The sequence below is a fragment of the Triturus cristatus genome, chromosome 1_1 (assembly GCF_964204655.1).
Source record: "Triturus cristatus chromosome 1_1, aTriCri1.1, whole genome shotgun sequence".
Lineage (NCBI taxonomy): Eukaryota > Metazoa > Chordata > Amphibia > Caudata > Salamandridae > Triturus > Triturus cristatus.
Window position 1 is genome coordinate 17,141,227 of NC_140579.1, and position 18,965 is coordinate 17,160,191.

The 18,965-nt window shown below is 52.8% G+C and overlaps 2 protein-coding genes across 5 annotated transcripts in view; one reads left to right on the forward strand and one right to left on the reverse strand.

Annotated features, from left to right (window-relative positions):
- LOC146869148 (uncharacterized) overlaps nucleotides 1–8,696 on the reverse strand; it is a 54,110-nt gene extending 45,414 nt beyond the window's left edge. The window contains exons 1-3 of one of the 4 annotated variants that reach the window (XM_085640480.1): nucleotides 8,523–8,680; nucleotides 1,177–1,223; nucleotides 974–1,075 (exon numbers count right to left, since the gene is read on the reverse strand). The gene's annotated coding sequence lies outside the window, so the exon portion shown is untranslated. Of the gene's footprint in view, nucleotides 1–973; nucleotides 1,076–1,176; nucleotides 1,224–8,522 lie in introns of all 4 variants that reach the window. The other 3 variants (XM_085640385.1, XM_085640530.1, XM_085640654.1) reach the window with 3 other exon arrangements.
- A 100-nt stretch (nucleotides 8,697–8,796) lies between these two features.
- LOC146869149 (class I histocompatibility antigen, Gogo-B*0102 alpha chain-like) overlaps nucleotides 8,797–18,965 on the forward strand; it is a 166,170-nt gene continuing 156,001 nt past the window's right edge. Inside the window, exon 1 of the mRNA XM_085640755.1 lies at nucleotides 8,797–8,908. Coding sequence (XP_085496881.1) covers nucleotides 8,797–8,908 — 112 coding nt within the window. The remainder of the gene's footprint in view (nucleotides 8,909–18,965) is intronic.

Here is an 18,965-nt window from a genome sequence, read left to right on the forward strand (position 1 = left end):
TGTTCAGCACAGGAGCTGCTTCCCTTTGTGTGCCCTGCAAACACTAATTGCTGCATTTACAAGATACCAGGGACTGACCAGGGGACTGGGACAATGGGTGTGAATTTGGCCCTGCCCATAGGGCAATGCACAGCAGGGAACGTTGTAACGCTCCAGGAATTAGCTCCCATGACAACTGGTCATGCACTTGGTTGGGAGAAAGATTAGATGAACATAGAAGGACAAGGGAGGCAGGAATGTAAAATGAGGTGACAGGTGAAGTTAGGATTGGGCTTTTTCAGATATTTGCTGAGTTCTGAAATCATTAATGGACTTACTAATGGCATTAACACAAATGTGTACTTTCAAAAATCTGGTGCATTTCTTCTTAACACGTGTCTTTGGATCATTATATATCAGTGACAAAATGTAAGAGACTTGTGGAGCCATTAAGCGAGAGGTGGGAGTGAGAGAGGCAGAACCAGTGAGAGAAGGATAGAGGCTGGGTAAAGATGAGAGGCAATCGGAGAGGACATTTGGATGTAAAGGCACGGAACCAGCAAGAGACATGATGAGCCTGGTCATAGGGAAAGGGCAGTGGCAGTGCTTTAAATGGACCAGTACTCGCAGGTACATAAACGCATTTCATGTTTTTGATATGTGCTGCAACTGGTACAGACATTTAAATATGATGTCAAAGGAACACAACACAAATAAGAATGCACTTAGTAGAATGTCAATTTTACTTCCTACTAAATGTGGCAATCTGAATATTCATTTACAAGGCTGTCAAGAGGCAAGTGTATAGAAATTGGTGACATAGAAGTGCAGAGCTTAGTGACTGTGGTGATGTGAACATATTATATACAGGTGCAGAGAAAAATATTTGCAAATAATCAAGGAGGATTTATAAATGAAAAATGGTCAGAACAACATTAATCAATGTCTCCGGTAGATGGCGAAAGTGCTCATTATTCACAACCATGAGACTTACTGTAGCTGAGCCAACGTTATACGCCGACGTTTCGACCCTAATAACAGCCTGATTAATGGATGTCTAAGCGGGTCTTCTTCAAGGCTAGTTGAGGTGGACAGCCTAAAAAAGAATTATTCTATCATGAGTTGTGTTCCAGATTTCCAATGTAACATATACAATTGGCAACGTATTTAAGGGTAAATAACGGGTAAATAACTCACCCAAAAGGAGGGGTGGACTCCCTCAGTGTAATCTCTTCGGGTCAATTCTATTAGTGGCATAAAGAAAATGGGGAAGGGTAAATTAATCTGCCTATTATGCGAGGATGAGTCACCTATTTGCGGCATAAAGTAAAGTGAGTTGGCAACGGTCTTACTGGATAGCTCATTGCAGCCGGTCTAAGGCGTAGAGAAGAAAATAAAATGTGTCGGTGTGGAGGTTAAATTCATGTGACCGCTGTTAGCTTGAACATTATATTGGCCACTTCTACATGCACACAATGAGCATCCAGCTCTTGATATTTTGCATTTTACTCTAAAACATTTTTACGGTGTTAAAAAAAGTGTGGGAAGGGAGACCCTGTGGGAGGGAGCCCTATAAGTGAGCCCTGCGGGAGGGAAGTGAAGCCCCCGTGGGAAGCAGCGCTATGTAAGGAAGCCCATGTGGGAGGGAGGCAGCCCCTGTGGGAGGGAGCCCTATAAGTGAGCCCTGTGGGAGGGAAGCGAAGCCCCCGTGGGAAGCAGCGCTATGTAAGGGAGCCCATGTGGGAGGGAGGCAGTCCCTGTGGGAAGGGAGCCCATGTGGGAGGGAGGCAGTCCCTGTGGGAAGGGAGCCCCTGTGGGAGGGAGCCCTTGTGGAAAGCGAGCCCTGTGGGAGGGAGCCCTTGTGGAAAGCGAGCCCTGTGGGAGGGAGCCCTTGTGGAAAGCGAGCCCTGTGGGAGGGAGCCCTTGTGGAAAGCGAGCCCTTGTGGGAGGGGAGAGGGGAGGGAAGGGAGCCCCTGTGGGAGGGAAGGGAGCCCCATGGAAGGGAGCCCCTGTGGGAGGGAAGGGAGCCCCATGGAAGGGAGCCCCTGTGTGAGGGAAGGGAGCCCCATGGAAGGGAGCCCCTGTGTGAGGGAAGGGAGCCCCATGGAAGGGAGCCCCTGTGTGAGGGAAGGGAGCCCCATGGAAGGGAGCCCATGAGGGAGGGAAGGGAGCCCCATGGAAGGGAGCCCATGAGGGAGGGAAGGGAGCCCCATGGAAGGGAGCCCATGAGGGAGGGAAGGGAGCCCCATGGAAGGGAGCCCCATGGAAGGGAGCCCATGAGGGAGGGAAGGGAGCCCCATGGAAGGGAGCCCCATGGAAGGGAGCCCATGAGGGAGGGAAGGGAGCCCATGAGGGAGGGAAGGGAGCCCATGAGGGAGGGAAGGGAGCCCATGAGGGAGGGAAGGGAGCCCATGAGGGAGGGAAGGGAGCCCATGAGGGAGGGAAGGGAGCCCATGAGGGAGGGAAGGGAGCCCATGAGGGAGGGAAGGGAGCCCATGAGGGAGGGAAGGGAGCCCATGAGGGAGGGAAGGGAGCCCATGAGGGAGGGAAGGGAGCCCATGAGGGAGGGAAGGGAGCCCATGAGGGAGGGAAGGGAGCCCATGAGGGAGGGAAGGGAGCCCATGAGGGAGGGAAGGGAGCCCATGAGGGAGGGAAGGGAGCCCATGAGGGAGGGAAGGGAGCCCATGTGGGAGGGGAGGGAGCCCTGTGGGAGGGGAGGGAGCCCTGTGGGAGGGGAGGGAGCCTTGGAGCCCTGTGGGAGGTGAGTGAGCCCCTGTGGGAGGGAAGGGAGCCCATGTGGGAGGGAAGGGAGCCCATGTGGGAGGGAAGGGAGCCCATGTGGGAGGGAAGGGAGCCCATGTGGGAGGGAAGGGAGCCCATGTGGGAGGGAAGGGAGCCCATGTGGGAGGGAAGGGAGCCCATGTGGGAGGGAAGGGAGCCCATGTGGGAGGGAAGGGAGCCCATGTGGGAAGCAGTCCTTTGGAAGGAAGCCCACGTGGGAAGGGAGCCCCTGTGGAAGGGAGCTCTATGGAAGCCAAGCCTGTGGGAGGGGTGGGAGCCCATGGAAGAGAGCCTTGTGGGAGGGGAGGGAGCGTCTGTGGGAGGGGAGGGAGCCCTATGGAAGCGAGCCCCTGTGGGAAGGAAGCAAAGCCCCTGTGGGAGGGCAGCGTAGCCCCAGTGGGAGGGAAGCGAAGCCCTATGTAAGGGAGCTCCTGTGGGAGGGGAGGCAACCCCTGTGGGAGGGAGCCCTATAAGTGAGCCCTGTGAGAGAGAAGCGAAGCCCCTGTGGGAAGCAGCCCTATGTAAGGGAGCCCCTGTGGGAGGGGAGGCAGTCCCTGTGGGAAGGGAGACCCTGTGGGAGGGAGCCCTATAAGTGAGCCCTGTGGGAGGGAAGCGAAGCCCCTGTGGGAAGCAGCGCTATGTAAGGGAGCCCCTGTGGGAGGGAGCCCTTGTGGGAAGCGAGCCGTGTGGGCGGGGAGAGGGGAGGGAGCCCCTGTTGGAAGAGAGTACCTGTGAGAGGGAGCCCATGCACTCCTGCGGGGGGAGCCCCGGGGCAGGGTAAGGAACCCTGGGTGGCAGTCACCCCCAGCACTGAAGCTGCACTGACACTGTCCTGCCCCCCCCCCCCCCCCGGATATCACACTCCTATGCTAGTTCGGACTCCTGCAGACGCAGCCAACAACCCACGGATGAGATTCCCGGACTCTAGAGGGATCTTAGGGTGGTCAGTGGGAGACCCAGGATGCGTTTCTGGGGACCCTATGTGTGAGCCCGGAGTGACTGTCAGAGACCCAGACTCTGACCCTAGCCCTCCTCCAGCACTGCACTCTGTGGACCCCACCTCCCTTGCCCCACAGCACTTGTATCTATATGGACCCAGTGTTCCTCCTGCACTGCAATCTGTGGCCTGTCCAACCCTGTCTCCACCTCCCCTGCCCCACAGCACTTGTATTTATATGGACCCAGTGTTCCTCCTGCACTGCACTCTGTGCCCTGTCCTCCCCTGTCCCCACCTCCCCTGCCCCACAGCACTTGTATCAATATGGACCCAGTGTTCCTCCTGCACTGCACTCTGTGCCCTGTCCTCCCCTGTCCCCACCTCCCCTGCCCCACAGCACTTGTATCTATATGTACCCAGTTCTCCGGCACTGCAATCTGTGGCCTGTCCTCACCTGTCTCCCACCTCTCTTGCCCCACAGCACTTGTATCTATATGTACCCAGTTCTCCTGCACTGCACTCTGTGCCCTGTCCTCACCTGTACCCCACCTCCCCTGCCCCACAGCACTTGTATCTGTCTCTAACCATCCCTCCTCCTGCACCGCACTCTCTGCCCCCCACTTCTGCACAACACTTGTATCTATCTGTACCCAGCCCTCCTCCTGCACCACACTTTGTGCCCCCACCTCTTTTGTACCACCGCCCGCAGCACTTGTATCTATCTGTACTCAGCTCTCCTCCTGCACCGTACTCTCTGCCCACACCTCCTCTGCCCCACACCTCTCCACCCCACAGCACTGGTATCTATCCCTAACCAGCCCTCCTCCTGCACCGCACTCTGTGCCCGCTCCCTCCCCTGTCCTATATCCCCTGCAGCACATGTATCTATCTGTGCCCAGCCCTCCCTCTAAACCACACACTGTGCCCCCATATCCTCTACCCCACACCTCTGCCGCCCCACAGCACTTGTATCTATCTGTACCCCTCCCTCCTGCTGCACTGTTCTGTGTCCCCCAACTCTTCTGTACCACCCCCTAGGGCACTTGTTTCTATCTTGACCATCCCTCCTTCTGCACCGCACTCTCTGCCCCCCCACCTCCCCATCTCACAGCAGTTGTATCTATCTGTACCCAGCCCTCCTCTTGAGGTCCGTCGGGTCTACAGAGGATTTCTTCAGGAGGGGGTTGAGTTCGGCGTGCTTCCAGTCGTCGGGGAATGTGGCGGTCTCAAGGGAGCAGTTGATCGTTCAAAGTAGCTCTGGTGCGATGGCTATGGCGGCTCTGTGGAAGATGGGTGGACAGGGGTCTGAGGGTGGTCCGAAGTGGATGCTCTTCCCGGCCTTTAGTGTGTCTTCTGTTGTGAGAGCGGGGTCCAAGTAAGTAGGGTCTGGTGGGTGGCGTCGCCGGGGTTGAGAGTTGAGGCGGTACAGAGGCCTTGTTTTTCGAAGTTGCCGTAAAGTGTCTTGATCTTGAGGTGAAAGAAGGAGCGGAGTCTGCTGCAGAGGTCTCGGGAGGGTGTGGCGTCTGTTTCGCTGTTGGGTTTGGCAAATTCCTGTGTGGTGGAGAAGAGTTCCTTGGAGTTGTGGGCATTGGAGAGGATTGCCTCAGTGCTATAAATTCCACTCACACACTGCCGCCCCATGAGGCTCAGATTGTAAAATGTAGCGACCACGAATCTCTCCCTCTTCACAGTTTAGTACTCACTCCGTCATCCGTGCTTTTCCCGCAGCGGCTCTGGACCAGGCCTGTATTGCACATTAAGTAGATAGCCTCTTCGCTCCACAATCCATTGTATTTATTTAGGTTCAAAGTAACAAATGCCTCAGCCTCCTAACTGCGTCGTCTCAGCTCCCTCTTAGAACCTATAGGACCCAGCTGAACCCTACATTCCACTCTATACCCTGGATGCACTTCTTTTGTCTCCTTTTCACTCCTTCAATTGCATATTCTGTTTACAGACAGTTCTGATGTCCTTTTGAAATATGTTTCAACTAAAGAAAAATAAAATGTAGAGGAAAGGGGGGGGCTCGCACAGGAGATTCATGGGGTCAGGGTACCCCTACCTGCCCAATCAAGCCTTTTTTTAAATGTCAATTTTCAGGGCATGGGCACAGTCAGTATGTCCTGAAATGGCGGCTGCAATGTTGCCTTTATGTTGCTCTGAAAAGTAACAAAGCTGTTCCTAAAGTGAGTGAGACGGACCATGTAATGTTCAAAAAAGGTTTTTTGTTTGGATATTGGAACCCTCACACAACCATCAGGATGTTGTGAATCACGTACCCCTCAGGTCCTGGTAGAGCGGGGTAGGTCTGCTGGAGACACGGACTCGGCGTGTCTAACGCGAGGAACTCCTTGCGTAGCCTACCAGGAACTGCAGTGGACTATCCTATGGAGTTAATAGGGTAGACGGAGTTGCAGGTAAAATACCAGCTACATATGAGAATGCTTACTGACAATTAGGATATACAGTCTGAATTTAAATGTAGATGGAATATACTTGGTCCTGAAGAATCGCTGGAGTATTCCTCATTTAGAGCGAGAAACATGTTGACCCCGATGAGGCAGTGTATATAACCTAGAACATTAACCTAAGTTACCAACACTTAACCTCACAGTTTTTAATTAGGCGAGGAGGCTTCATAATAAATTGATTGAGATAGCACTCCCTCCCTATTTTAATTAGCAACTACTTTTCTTCATCTACATCAATAAAGAGCCCCACACTCCCACCTCACCTAACGGCTGTATTGGATAAAAAGATCTCCATAAGAGTGCTCCCTAAACAAGAGCCCGTCAGGTATTGCACCTGCCGACTCGACGCAGGAGCAGCCCGATGAGGACGCACTGCATCCTGAGGGGTACGTGATTCACGACATCCTGATGGTTGTGTGAGGGTTCCAATATCCAAACAAAAAACCTTTTTTGAACATTACATGGTCCGTCTCACTCACTTTAGGAACAGCTTTGTTACTTTTTCATGGTTGTATACTTTAGGAAATACTTAGCTGGACCTCTCTCCCAAAGCCCATTTCGCCCCCCCCCTGTTCTTTGTTGATATGCCTTTATGTTGCTGCCAGCCAATCAGTGTGAGCTCCTGTAGGACTTGTAGAAGCTTTTCGCTTCCACAGAAGCAAGCTAGCCGACAGGGAAAGAGGCCTTCTACACCAATCGCATTGCTCTATTATTTAAAGTTGTGCACATGCGAGACTCCTGCGAAGTCTTGCGAACCCAACTGTCCATGTATACATGCATTTTGAATCTTCATTTCTCATAAAACGCACCAAATCACAAAAAGCAACTTTCTAGGTAACAATCAAGCTTTGTGTCTTCCTCCCACCCCGTCCTACTCCAACAGATCACCCAAAAACTTTTGAGGAAGGAGCTGGGGTGGATGAACTTTTTTGGGAAAGTTTGTGTGAAGATTCACGAAACAGCGCCAAATTTATTAGTAAACCAAATAACACTCTTCCTACGGTACCCACCACTGGCCCCCGTTTCTTGCCCTCCACTGGCCCCCGTTTCTTGTCCTCCACTGGCCCCCGTTTCTTGCCCTCTACTGGCCCCCGTTTCTTGCCCCCCCCCCCCCTGGTTATCATTGATGGGGATGGTGGCATTGACCAAAAAGGTCATCCAGCTGAGATGCCTGTACACCCTACGGAATTCACTATATATGGTCCCGCAGAGGTTTTTTTTGCAGCTGGACAGTCTGATAGTGGAGCTACTATGGGGCGACAAATGGAAATGGCTAAAGCTGAACACCCTACAGAGGCGATGGGGGGCGTAGGGTCTGGAGGTTCCCCGTTTGAACTCTTATTACATGGCCGCACAGCTGCAGCATGCGGTACATTGGTTTGATGAGCAAGACAATTGGGAGAAGAAACTTCTGGCAGGCACGTAGAGAAAGAGTTCCCTCCCGGAGTTTTTTATGATGGGCTCAAAAGCGTTGGGATCCCTTCCTTATAGATATTATACATCATGTAGCGTCGATATGGGGCACGGTAGTGCAGAAGGTACTTAGGAGAGCACCATATGCTGTGGAAACCCCATTGGGGGCGGTGGTACCCATCAAACGGAAAGGGCAATTGATGAACATTAATAAATGGAGGGAGGGCGGCTGCCTATTGATGGGGTATTTATATATCGCGGAGCGGTTTATGACAAGAGAGGAAGCGGGTACTGCCTTCTGGCTGGGCGCGGGGCAGTTCGCCAAGATTTCTGCGGTGGCCAGGGAACTGTGGCCGTCCTTCCCACAAGAGTCGCTGACCTCATCGGTGCTGCGGATAACTACAATGGCAGAGGGAAATAGGCTGGTCTCTGTCACCGGGCTAGGCTGCGGGGATCGTAAGGTGCCAAGAAAGAGTATGATTACGTTTCTTTTGGTGATGTTTTATTGGTTTTTCAACAGAAGGATTGTCGGGTAAAGGTAACTCAAAGTGTCCGAGCCTAGTAACCGGGCTCCTAGTTCAGGTAGGCAACGGTAGAGGAGGGTCCTCTTATCCTTAAAGTCTCTGGACTTGGAGTCTTCTCAGGGTGTCTCTCATTCGTCTGGGAGAGTCTTCCATTGTTTGGCCGAGTCTGACGGGACCTCCCCACATGTAAACAAACGAAAGGAAAGGGTCAGTATTACGTACAGCGGTCCGGTTCCGGGGTCCCAGGGTAGGAAGTGAGTGAAGGGGGGGGGGGGGGGTCACCACAGTGTCCGTGATGTGAGCAAGTTGTCAAGAGGAGTGCTTAGGCGTGAGGTGCAAGGGTAGGCGAGAGTACGGGGCTAGCGCTTCGCTTTCGCACCCCAAGCCGGCCTCCCAACCCGCTACGCGGCTTCGTACCTGTGAGAGCCACACCTCTCCAGAGGTGTGGCTGGGCGAAGCGCCGGACTGTTGGCCTCCTGGCTCTCCGTCCGCCTGATGCAGTCTGCCGGTTCGGGCCGCTGGTCGAACTCTTCTGCTTCTCGTCACCTTCTGTTCACGCTCACTTCTCTCTCCGTCTCTTCCGGGTTTCCCGGCTCTCTCTGGTCGCCTCCCCTTTTTCTGGTGACGCCTAGTTCCAGGATTGGCTCCGCTTCCTCGTCACATCCGAGGGGGCGTTTTCTCCGAGGGAACGATGCCAGTTAAAGGAGACACTGCTCCCCGCGTCCTCTTCCGTCATCCACTCGGTTCCTGTCACATTTTGCGGACCTGTCTGAGAGAGGGAAGACAGTTCAAGACGTTCAGTGGTAGGTGTCCACGTGGCCCCTTTCAGTCTTGGGTGATGGTTGTTTTGTTTCCTGGGGGTCCCGGTTACAGTCTCACACACATCTAAGGAGCGTTGCGTGAGGATGACCCCTCAGCTCCTGTCCCACTACACAGGAAATGAGACGAGGCAATGGAGGAGCCTCCTACGGAAACACAATGGCGGAGGGTGCATGAGGCGGTCAAACAAATAACCTCCAACACGCGTTTTAAATTGGTCCAATACAATGTGGTGCATTAAGTATACCTCGCTCCTCGCATATTACATAAAGTATACCCGGATCGGGAAGACGTGTCCCAGACAGGCACGCAACACCCATGGGCTCACCGGGCTTCAGCCCCTCTCCCCCGTCATGTGTGTCAGCCAGGCTGAGACAGCCTCGCGGGCTGGCGACCGTCTAATTACAGCCGTACCCGAGTACTTCACGGGTCTTTAAAAGACCATTTACTTGTTAATGAGGCTTTTGTAGTGTTTTAACCCCTTCTTAGAGCCACTCGGCCTATGGCTGGAAGAATTAGCCCCCCCCGAAATCATTTTCAGCCCCTCTCCCCCCGAAATGTGGCTCTAGTTTGCTGCCTGGTCCCTGGTGTAAAAGTTCAGGTGCTGGTTTTATTCATATGCTGTGGGATTGTCCTGAACATGTTACTGAAGGGCGGTCATAGACACTCTGCAGACCGCTACGGGGTGGGTCATTCCACCCACTAGAAAGGAGGTGATATTGGGTCTCCGGCCTTCGCCAGAAGGCAAGAAGCTCCCTAGAAGGTTTGTGCAGTTGGGGCTTGTACGAGCAGAGAGTTGAATCTGAACCCACTGGCTCAGTCCTCCCGCACCCAGGGTTGAGAGGTGGCTTAGAGGCCTGCTGGAGTGGGCCACTGCGGAACCGGTACGAATGAATAGGGTCAGGAGAGATGAGAAGACTCGAGGGCCTGACGCCTCATGATCACAGAGTTAACTAAAGATAAAGATTCCCAGGAGGGGCGCCCCCCAGGAAGGGCTTAGCCCCTTATCTCTTCCCGACGCCTCTGATAGGTAATGGAGGCAATTGATAGGACGGATGGACTCCAATTTCTGGAAGGAATATTGTACCCATGACAGGAGGGGCGGGGGGGCACAGTTAATAGTTCTTGTTATTAAATTCCTACAGCTGGACAAGGAATGACGACATTGAGAAATCCGGGGCTGGAGTTAGAAATATGTAAAATACCGATGACTCTCGCCGATTGTGCTCATGTTTGGATTGTTTTTCACTAAGAACATTGGAATGGATTGTGGTACATGGGGGGGGGGAGGGGGAGGGAGCCGGAGCACCACGGAGGCAGCAAAAACACGACTCCTGTCCCTGCAACGCTTATGAAATCGGAAGCAGCCTGCGGGCTGGAGTGTGTGAGTGCCCGCCACGGTTCTATTCTGAACACTTCGCACTTCGCTGCACGACGAAGGGCGGGTGGTGACGTCTGTGACGAGGACGCGCCTCCCCAACCCACAGCACATGCATCTATGTGCACTCCTCACACACGGACGAGCAGGGGAAGGGCCGAGACTCCGCTCCTCCCACCAGTAGCACGCCCCCCAGTGGCCGCACTGCGTCGGTGCTTCTTGTGGGCCCAGGTGCCGGCTCTGAACGCGGCGGCTCCGCCTCTATCCGACGGTGTGCGGAGCAACAGGAAACCTCCATCCCGTGAAGTCTCATCTGCAGCGGGTCCGAGCGGAGCCCAGAGGAGCCCCCGACGGTGCAGTGACCCCGACCCGGCCGACATGAGCCTCCTGCGCTACAGCCTCCCGCTGCTCTGCTGCCTCGGGCTCCTGCGGGGAGAGGGGCCCCGGGGGCCCCCAGGGTGAGTGTCAGGGACCCCGGAGAGGGGGACCCCTGGGTGGGACTCGGGGAACCTGTAAGGACCCTGCATGGGAGGGAGAGAGACCACAGGGTGAGTGTCAGGGACCCAGGTGAGACCCTGGATGGGAGAGAGCTCGGGCTCCTGCGGGGAGAGGGCGGGGCCTCGGGGGCAACAGGGTGAGTGTCAGGGACCCCGGAGAGGGAGACTCCTGAGTGAGAGTCAGGGACCCTGTAAGGACACTGCATGGGAGGGAGAGAGACCACAGTGTTATGTTCTGGGCCCTAGGCCCACATGCTGAGTGAAAGACCACGCAGACACTGGAATGTGGTACTGATCACTCCCCCAGAGCACGTGCACTCCGGCTCTTTTATTTGCGGGGTCACCTGACTGGTGACACCCGTGTTGGATGGGTGAGGGGGTGTGTGTGGGCCAGCCCTCGGGGGAGTGGCTGGCAGAAACACTAGACTGTGTCCAGCAGGACACAACATTCCTCCCAAATTTTAATAAAACGAAAAACAATAAACAAAAGTCCAAACTATGGGAAGGAATGAGAAAAACAACTAAAATAAATGGAAGTCTCACAGTTCATAGATGTAGTTCGCAGGACAGCGGTGGACAGGTGCAGCTGGGAGCACCCGGACGTCTTTGCACATGTCCATACTTTAACCAGGTATATCTGGGGATGAACACGGTGCTGATGATATCCAGACCTTTCAGCTTCGCTTCAGTTGAGGGATGGTCCACCTACGTGATGTTTATGAGTTCAGCGAACTCTTGCTGTGAGGCAATTAGTGTCTTATTTTTCAACACTGGTGCATCAGGAGCGTATAGATGAGTCCACTGTAACACACCGGATGATTGTGTCGCTTGATCCTTTGACGACAGTCTTGACATTCTGTGACTGGTTGAAATTCTCGGTTGGATGGCCTGGCTACCTCCTGGAATCCATTGGTGGGGCACAGTAAAGTCCATCTCTCACGCTCTGGGAGGCCCCTTGGATGAGTTGCCCCGGGACTGCATATGGGCTCTGACTCTGGAGCCACCGCCTCGTCACTCGTGCAAACTTCAGGGGTAGATGTGTCTTGGTCAGAAACATGCTCTCGCTACCAGGATCAGGACATGCGCCGGTTAACCAGATGGTCACTGTATTTTCGGATCGTCGCTTACACTGGCAAGTGGTGTAGGACTCCAGTTATTGTACTTGATGCTCCAAGGATGGTAGTGATGCACATGACAGATGATGGAGTGGCTGCCATGAGACGACTCGCACCACATCTGGGGATAACTGGCAGTGAGTAGGGATGACTGGCGAGTCTTTGCAGTCGTGATACTCGTCGGACACTTGGTGCAGCTCTTCTGATTTGGCATTTGTGTAAGCAGAACAGGGATGCCCTTTTCTTTACGCAGCCGGCGACAGGTTGCTGACGGTCACTGAGGAGAATGACGTCCCCGCACCCCAGTGGCTGGCGTGTGTTAGAAGGTGCACTCTGGTGAACGGCGTCCCTTTGTTGACTTTCACTGCGCACCAGTTGTCGTCTGCTTTCTTGTAATAGGACCGTTACCGTCCTATATTTCTCCACTCCGTATCTTCTCTGAAATGTGGCAGCAGGCCACGTAATGCAGGTCGCTTCTACACCTGTTCTGAAAGGTGGCGGATGCCACGCAACGCATGTTCCGTCTGTACATGCTCTGAATATGTGGCGAAAAAAGGGCCACACAATCTCCCAGGGACCTCCTGCTCACTCCGCCGTGTTCTCTGGGCTTCGCATTTTCTCCCGTCACGGACCACTCACCGGTCCGGTCCTGTCAAATAGGACTGGGCGTCCTCTCAGGTGCATCAGCCATATCAGGGACGGCAATGGAGGTAGGTGTGCTTGGAGGGATCCATATGGTCCGGCTGTAATTTAGGGTTGCTGTGGGAGGTAAGTATCTCCCGTTTCTTGCGTCAGTAGTGGTGACGCGCCACTCGGGGTGCTGGACTCTCCTCCTGCCTGCAACGGACTGTTGCACACCAAAGTGTTAACGCAGTATTGGGGGCACTCCCTGAATAATCTCTGGCCCACTGCTGGGCGATGTTGGTGCAGGTGGGGTGATTACAATCTCTCTTCCTCCTGCTTTCGGGCCACACGGGGTCCCTCTCCCTTCTGGGAATCTCCGCGGTGTTTTGCAGATGGTGGGTGATCGCCCTTCCGTCTCCTCTTTTCCTTGCCTCTGCTCTGACAGCAGTGGCGCTATATATTTGCTTTTCTAGCTGTGGTGGTCACTTGCCACAAATAGTGTGTATACTTGTCTATCTGTTTTCTGAGAAAAATCAGCCAGGTTCTCTTTACTGCGACTGGACCATTCACGGCAAGTTGGCGTGCAATGCTCGCATTTCTCATTAGAGACTTTGTCACTGTTGCGTGGCTTCTTCTCTCGGTTCACTACACTTTCAGCTTTCCAGGGTAGGTAATTCTCTGACTGAAAGCATTGGTAGTGGCTTTAGGGTGGCTCTGTGAGCATAGCAGCAGGGTGTCTCTCTCTCCTGGTCGGGGCTCTTTCTCTCTCCACCGGCCTGGGGGTCTCTTCTCTCTCCACCAGCCAGGGGGTCTCTTCTCTCTCCACCAGCCGGGGGGTCTCTTCTCTCTCCACCAGCCGGGGGGTCTCTTCTCTCTCCACCAGCCGGGGGGTCTCTTCTCTCTCCACCAGCCGGGGGGTCTCTTCTCTCTCCACCAGCCTGGGGGTCTCTTCTCTCTCCACCAGCCTGGGGGTCTCTTCTCTCTCCACCAGCCTGGGGGTCTCTTCTTCTTTCTCCACCAGCCTGGGGGTCTCTTCTTCTTTCTCCACCAGCCTGGGGGTCTCTTCTTCTTTCTCCACCAGCCTGGGGGTCTCTTCTCTCTCCACCAGCCTGGGGGTCTCTTCTTCTTTCTCCACCAGCCTGGGGGTCTCTTCTTCTTTCTCCACCAGCCTGGGGGTCTCTTCTTCTTTCTCCACCAGCCTGGGGGTCTCTTCTTCTTTCTCCACCAGCCTGGGGGTCTCTTCTTCTTTCTCCACCAGCCTGGGGGTCTCTTCTTCTTTCTCCACCAGCCTGGGGGGTCTAGTCTTCTCTCTCTCCACCAGCCTGGGGGTCTCTTCTTCTCTCCACCGGCCTGGGGGTCTCTTCTCTCTCCACCAGCCTGGGGGTCTTTTCTGTGGGCCGTGTCTTCATGGGCTTTATTGTTTCTCAGCTCAAGCAGTAATGGGGCTGGTAGCTAGTCCTCATGGGTCCTGTCTGCTTGTGCCCTGTGTGTTTGCACTGTCTCATAGTCATGACGTCCTGCTACCAGGAGCGTGAATGCTCTCTTTTAGGAGAAATTCCGTACGTTTTCTCTTCACTGCCAGGATAGAGTTCTTGGCTGGTGCAGCTTTAGCCTCAGGAGTCCTTCGTGAGAGTTAGCAGTCACTGTGGGCACTATAAGTAAGCTCATTTGCACTGCCTCTCTTATTACAGTCTGGGCTCTCTCACTCTTTTCAAAAACAGGCTCTTCCCCTCTAGGGGACACGTCTTGGCCTTTATCCTTCTCATGCATGGTGCCTCTGCTCTTGGCTGTGTTGCAATGTAGCGCTTGGTGCAGGCTCTACAGATGGTATCTTTTGGTGGGCCTATGACTCAGGCAGTCCTTTCTCTCTCCCTTGTACAGGGTGCAACGTAGTGGTGAGTGGTTTGCCCTGAGGGACTGTAGCCCTTCTAGTGCTTCAGCTTCGCCTAGGCCGGTAATGCGCAGCAATCCTAGCGAGGCTGTCCTTGTTATGCCAGGCTGCTTTTCCTCATTGAAAATGTGCTGTCAGGACCGGATGCAGTACCGCAAAACGACAGACAGATGGCGCTGTGAGAACACACCACATCAAGAAGAGTGCAGAAATACGAACTGGAGGGAACAGGCAGGCAGTTTTCCGAAACCCACGATCAGGTAGGAACAGCCGTACAGTTTATTTTCTCTGAAAACAAATGCCCAAAGGGCGGCAGCCATACCTTCTTTGCCCGGTGAGTTTACTTTGTTTTTCTTTAGGCCTTGCACCCCAGGCCTTTCATTGAATGTATGTGCCTACCTACGATATGGGGTTTGCACAGTCCTGGTATGATGAGATGAGCTTCTTTCTGGCCACACCACGTCTTCCCTCCTGCACGGCCAGCCTGCCACTCTCCTCCCCTTCCCCGGGGCACAACAGCTTTCTCGGCAGGGACAGCAGCCTTTCTCTTCTCCCCTCAGCAAAGTATCCACAGGCACGACGGGCAGTCGGTAGGCTGCCAACACCTATGCTTATCGCGTCTTTCCCTGGGGAAGCGCTCTTGCTTGGGCCACGTTATGGATTGAGCCATACATCCTGGGGGAGGGGGGGAGTGCCACTTTTTCCTTGCACTCGGTGGCAGGCATTGATGCTGATGGGCACCTCAGTAGACGGGGGGGGGGGGGGGTCATACCTCTTGTGCTGCTGGGACTAGTTCGCCTCGCTGGCCGTGCTCTTTTTTTTTTTTTATTATTATCACCGGCTTCCTCTGAGATGCAGGCCTCGTGCCGGGTCCAGCCACGCGCTTCCGCTCCCACCCAGCAGCTTCTCACTCAGCTCGCGAGCTCCGTGGGGGCTGGAGCTGCCGCCTGGGAATCACTCACTGGGCAGGTCTCTCCGACTCTTCTTTTTCGGAGGTGGGGGGCACCACTTCGCTGTCTTCCTTGTAACCTGCGGGCTCACTTTACGCCCGCCAGCGTACATGCGGGGTAGGCTCCCGGTTCTATGGGCACTTCAGTTGGGGCCTCCTCGGTCTCACGGCAGTCAGCAGCGGTGGCGGCGGGTGCGTCAGTAGTCCAACACCGCGCTCATCCGCTCTTCGCCAGCAGGCGCTTCTTCCGTCGCGCCACTGTAACCCTGGTGGCACTTCACACCACGGACCACCCGCTTACTTCCAGTATCACGATGGGGGTCTCGCCTCGTTGTCCTGCTGGCCGCATCCGCTGGGTCATGGCGGGCGATTGCGTTGGCTTCGGTTGGGGGCTCTGCAGGTTGATGGCAGGGCTCGCCACCGGCTCCTCTCTCGCCACGCCGGAGCCTCAGCAGTTTTTTTTTTGTGTTGTTTGGGTGCCGCCATGCACTGACGGACACCTCAGGTGCGGGGTGGGCTCCCGATCACCACACTTACACCCCGGGGCTCTTCGCACGCCCCACAGGACTTCCGCTGAGCTGCGCCAGCTGCAGGGGGTGCCCTAGACACAAGCAGCACATTCCGTTCACGCCACCTCCACAAGCGGCGGCTGCACACGCGGGCAAAACCCGCTCGTCGCCAGTTGTTATGTTCTGGGCCCTAGGCCCACATGCTGAGTGAAAGACCACGCAGACACTGGAATGTGGTACTGATCACTCCCCCAGAGCACGTGCACTCCGGCTCTTTTATTTGCGGGGTCACCTGACTGGTGACACCCGTGTTGGATGGGTGAGGGGGTGTGTGTGGGCCAGCCCTCGGGGGAGTGGCTGGCAGAAACACTAGACTGTGTCCAGCAGGACACAACACACAGGGTGAGTGCGAGGGGCCCAGGAGTGACCCTGACTGAGAGGGAGAGAGACCCCGGGTGAGTGTCAGGGACTCAGGACAGACCCTGGGTGAGCAGTGGTCGAAGGGGGGGGAGGGGGGGAAGACGGCAGGGCACCGCGTGCCCCTACTTCTTCAATTCCAGCGATTCCGTTCCCCTACTTTTTAGGCCTCTGGTGAGGCTGCAGGGAGAATTGTCAGATGTGTGTTGCATCTGTGAACGGGCGGGCTGCAACAACCCACGCTTGACACATGCACAATAATGCCCAGCGAGCCCTCTTTGTTGTGCAGGGTGATAGTGCAGCTTTCACATATAAATAAATGACTGGTCAGATCAGGGCGGGGGGGGGGGTCGCCACCCTTTTCACACCTATGCAGAAGCCACCCTTGTGTTATGCAAGTTTAACTTAATATCTTACACATTCACAGTGCTTTCTGTGACGGGCTGGGACCTCGTAGCACTAAACATACAGTTCACCTATTCAGTTCTGTCCATCTTTCTCGCACGCACCTGCACCTCTGCAGTGACTGCAGGTGGTGGAGCGCAGGGTCAAGTCAAGTCAAAAAGCTTTATTCGGTATGTAGAATACAACCATATAAGCAAGACAAGTACAACTTAAAATACATAGCGGGCCAAAATATCTTATACAATAAGCACTATACATTTTTATATACAAATTCAACCGTTGCTATACCAAACTAGTAGTCCATTAGAGTTATTTTAGCAAGTGCAAAAATCAGCATTGAATAACAAGTATATTGTAACTATGCACAAAATACTATCTGCAAAAAAGGCAATATTAAAGTGCGATGTGTATCCGTAGACAACTCAAGATTAAAGAAGCGTAAGAGGGTTACTAACGGTACTTCATTAGAATTAATTAACAAAGTGCAAATTCTGCGTAAAGTGACGAGTACATTATAACTGTACAAAAAGTGCTGAGTGAAGAGGCAATTTTAAAATGCGTTAAGCATCCATGGAAAACTCAAAATTTAAAATGCATAAAAGGATGCAAGCAGTACATACTTAATGTGCAAAATACGCAAAACAACGGAAGCTAAGCGGAACAGATTATAGACTTCCTTATGTTTATACATTTTAACACATACAATGCAACAAAAAAACAAATATCAGGGCTTTCCAAAGTCATTAAAAGCTTCATTGCTAATTTTGTGGCTCTAACATTGTATTTTAAAAAGATAGGTTTAAGATAAAACTTCCTAAAATAGCAATAAAATTTACAAAACAATAAAAAGTGACAGCAACTTTGCTTTGAAACGTTATCACAAGGGCACAATGTATTAGATTTGATTTTCATATGCGGGAATGAAACTAAGTGATGGACAATTCCGAGCCTTAAACGGGTTAGGACAAATCGATGGGAATTACGTGTCACAATCGTAAGGTAAGCCTGAAAACCTTTCCTCAAATTCAAATCATTATAAGATACTACGGTTATTAAATTACTAGACTGTCTCTCTCTAGCCGCATTCTTGTATGCTAGAAACCTCAGTTTTAAATCTTTCTTTGGTATCAATGCAGCTGCTTCTGGGTTCAAATAAATGTTACATTCATATAGGACATTAAACCAGTAGTAAATATAGCTCAACCATGGTATACGTGATAGGTTGTCAAGCCTCAAGCAATCTTTAATAATTGATTGTGTGAATATTGTCTCAGTTTTAGACCAGATGGAGCGCCAGAGCAATAGTGGGCGTAATGCGGCTAAGTCAGTGATAAAGTCAATACCGACTTCCATGTGAGTTAACAAAGTCGAAGCTGAGGGGGGGGGCACATAATAACTTTTTCAAAAACTTGTTTTCATCGTTCTGTAAACAATTCACCTGATGGTGGCCCCACACTCCCGCCCCGTACAGTGCCGATGATATGCACTTGGCTTTCTAAATGGCCAACATTTCTTTTATCCTCCTCTGCCCCAATTTAGCTGCAAATCTAAAAATACTACTGGTATTTCTATTCATCTTCAGTCTCACATTCTCATCCTCGTGTGTCCATTTCCCATCTCCAGAGAATGTTATCCCCAGATAGCAGAATCTATTGACCGTTTGCATCTTATCTTTATCAATGTAGAAGGTAAATTTTGATTTTACCTTCCTACTGCAAATCATAGCAAATGTCTTAGTTTTATTGACTACCAGTTTCCTATCTTTAATGAATAACACAAATCTGTCTATAAGACGTTGTAAACCAATCTGTGTTCGTGATAAAAGCACAGCGTCATCTGCGTATAATAAAATTGGGATGGGATTTCCTTCAATCATGGGGGCATCCGAAGATAATTTACTTAAAATCGAATCAATTTGGTTAATAAATAATGAGAATAAAAATGGTGCCAAGACACAGCCCTGTCGGATACCTCTAGCAACTTTAAAAAAGGGTGTACATTCCCCCAGAGGGCCATAACGAACTTTGCAAGATAATCCAGAATAAAGCCGTGCCAAAAAATAGACGCACTCCTTAGGGGCACCAAGTTCTAGCAGGATATCCCATAGGATTTTATGATCTACAAGATCAAAGGCACTACTCAGGTCTGCGAAACAGAGGAACAGGTTACCTTCCTTAGCGACAGTGTATTTATGAATCAGGAGGTCAAGATTGACACACTGTTCCATTGTCCCCAGACCTTTTCTGAAGCCATATT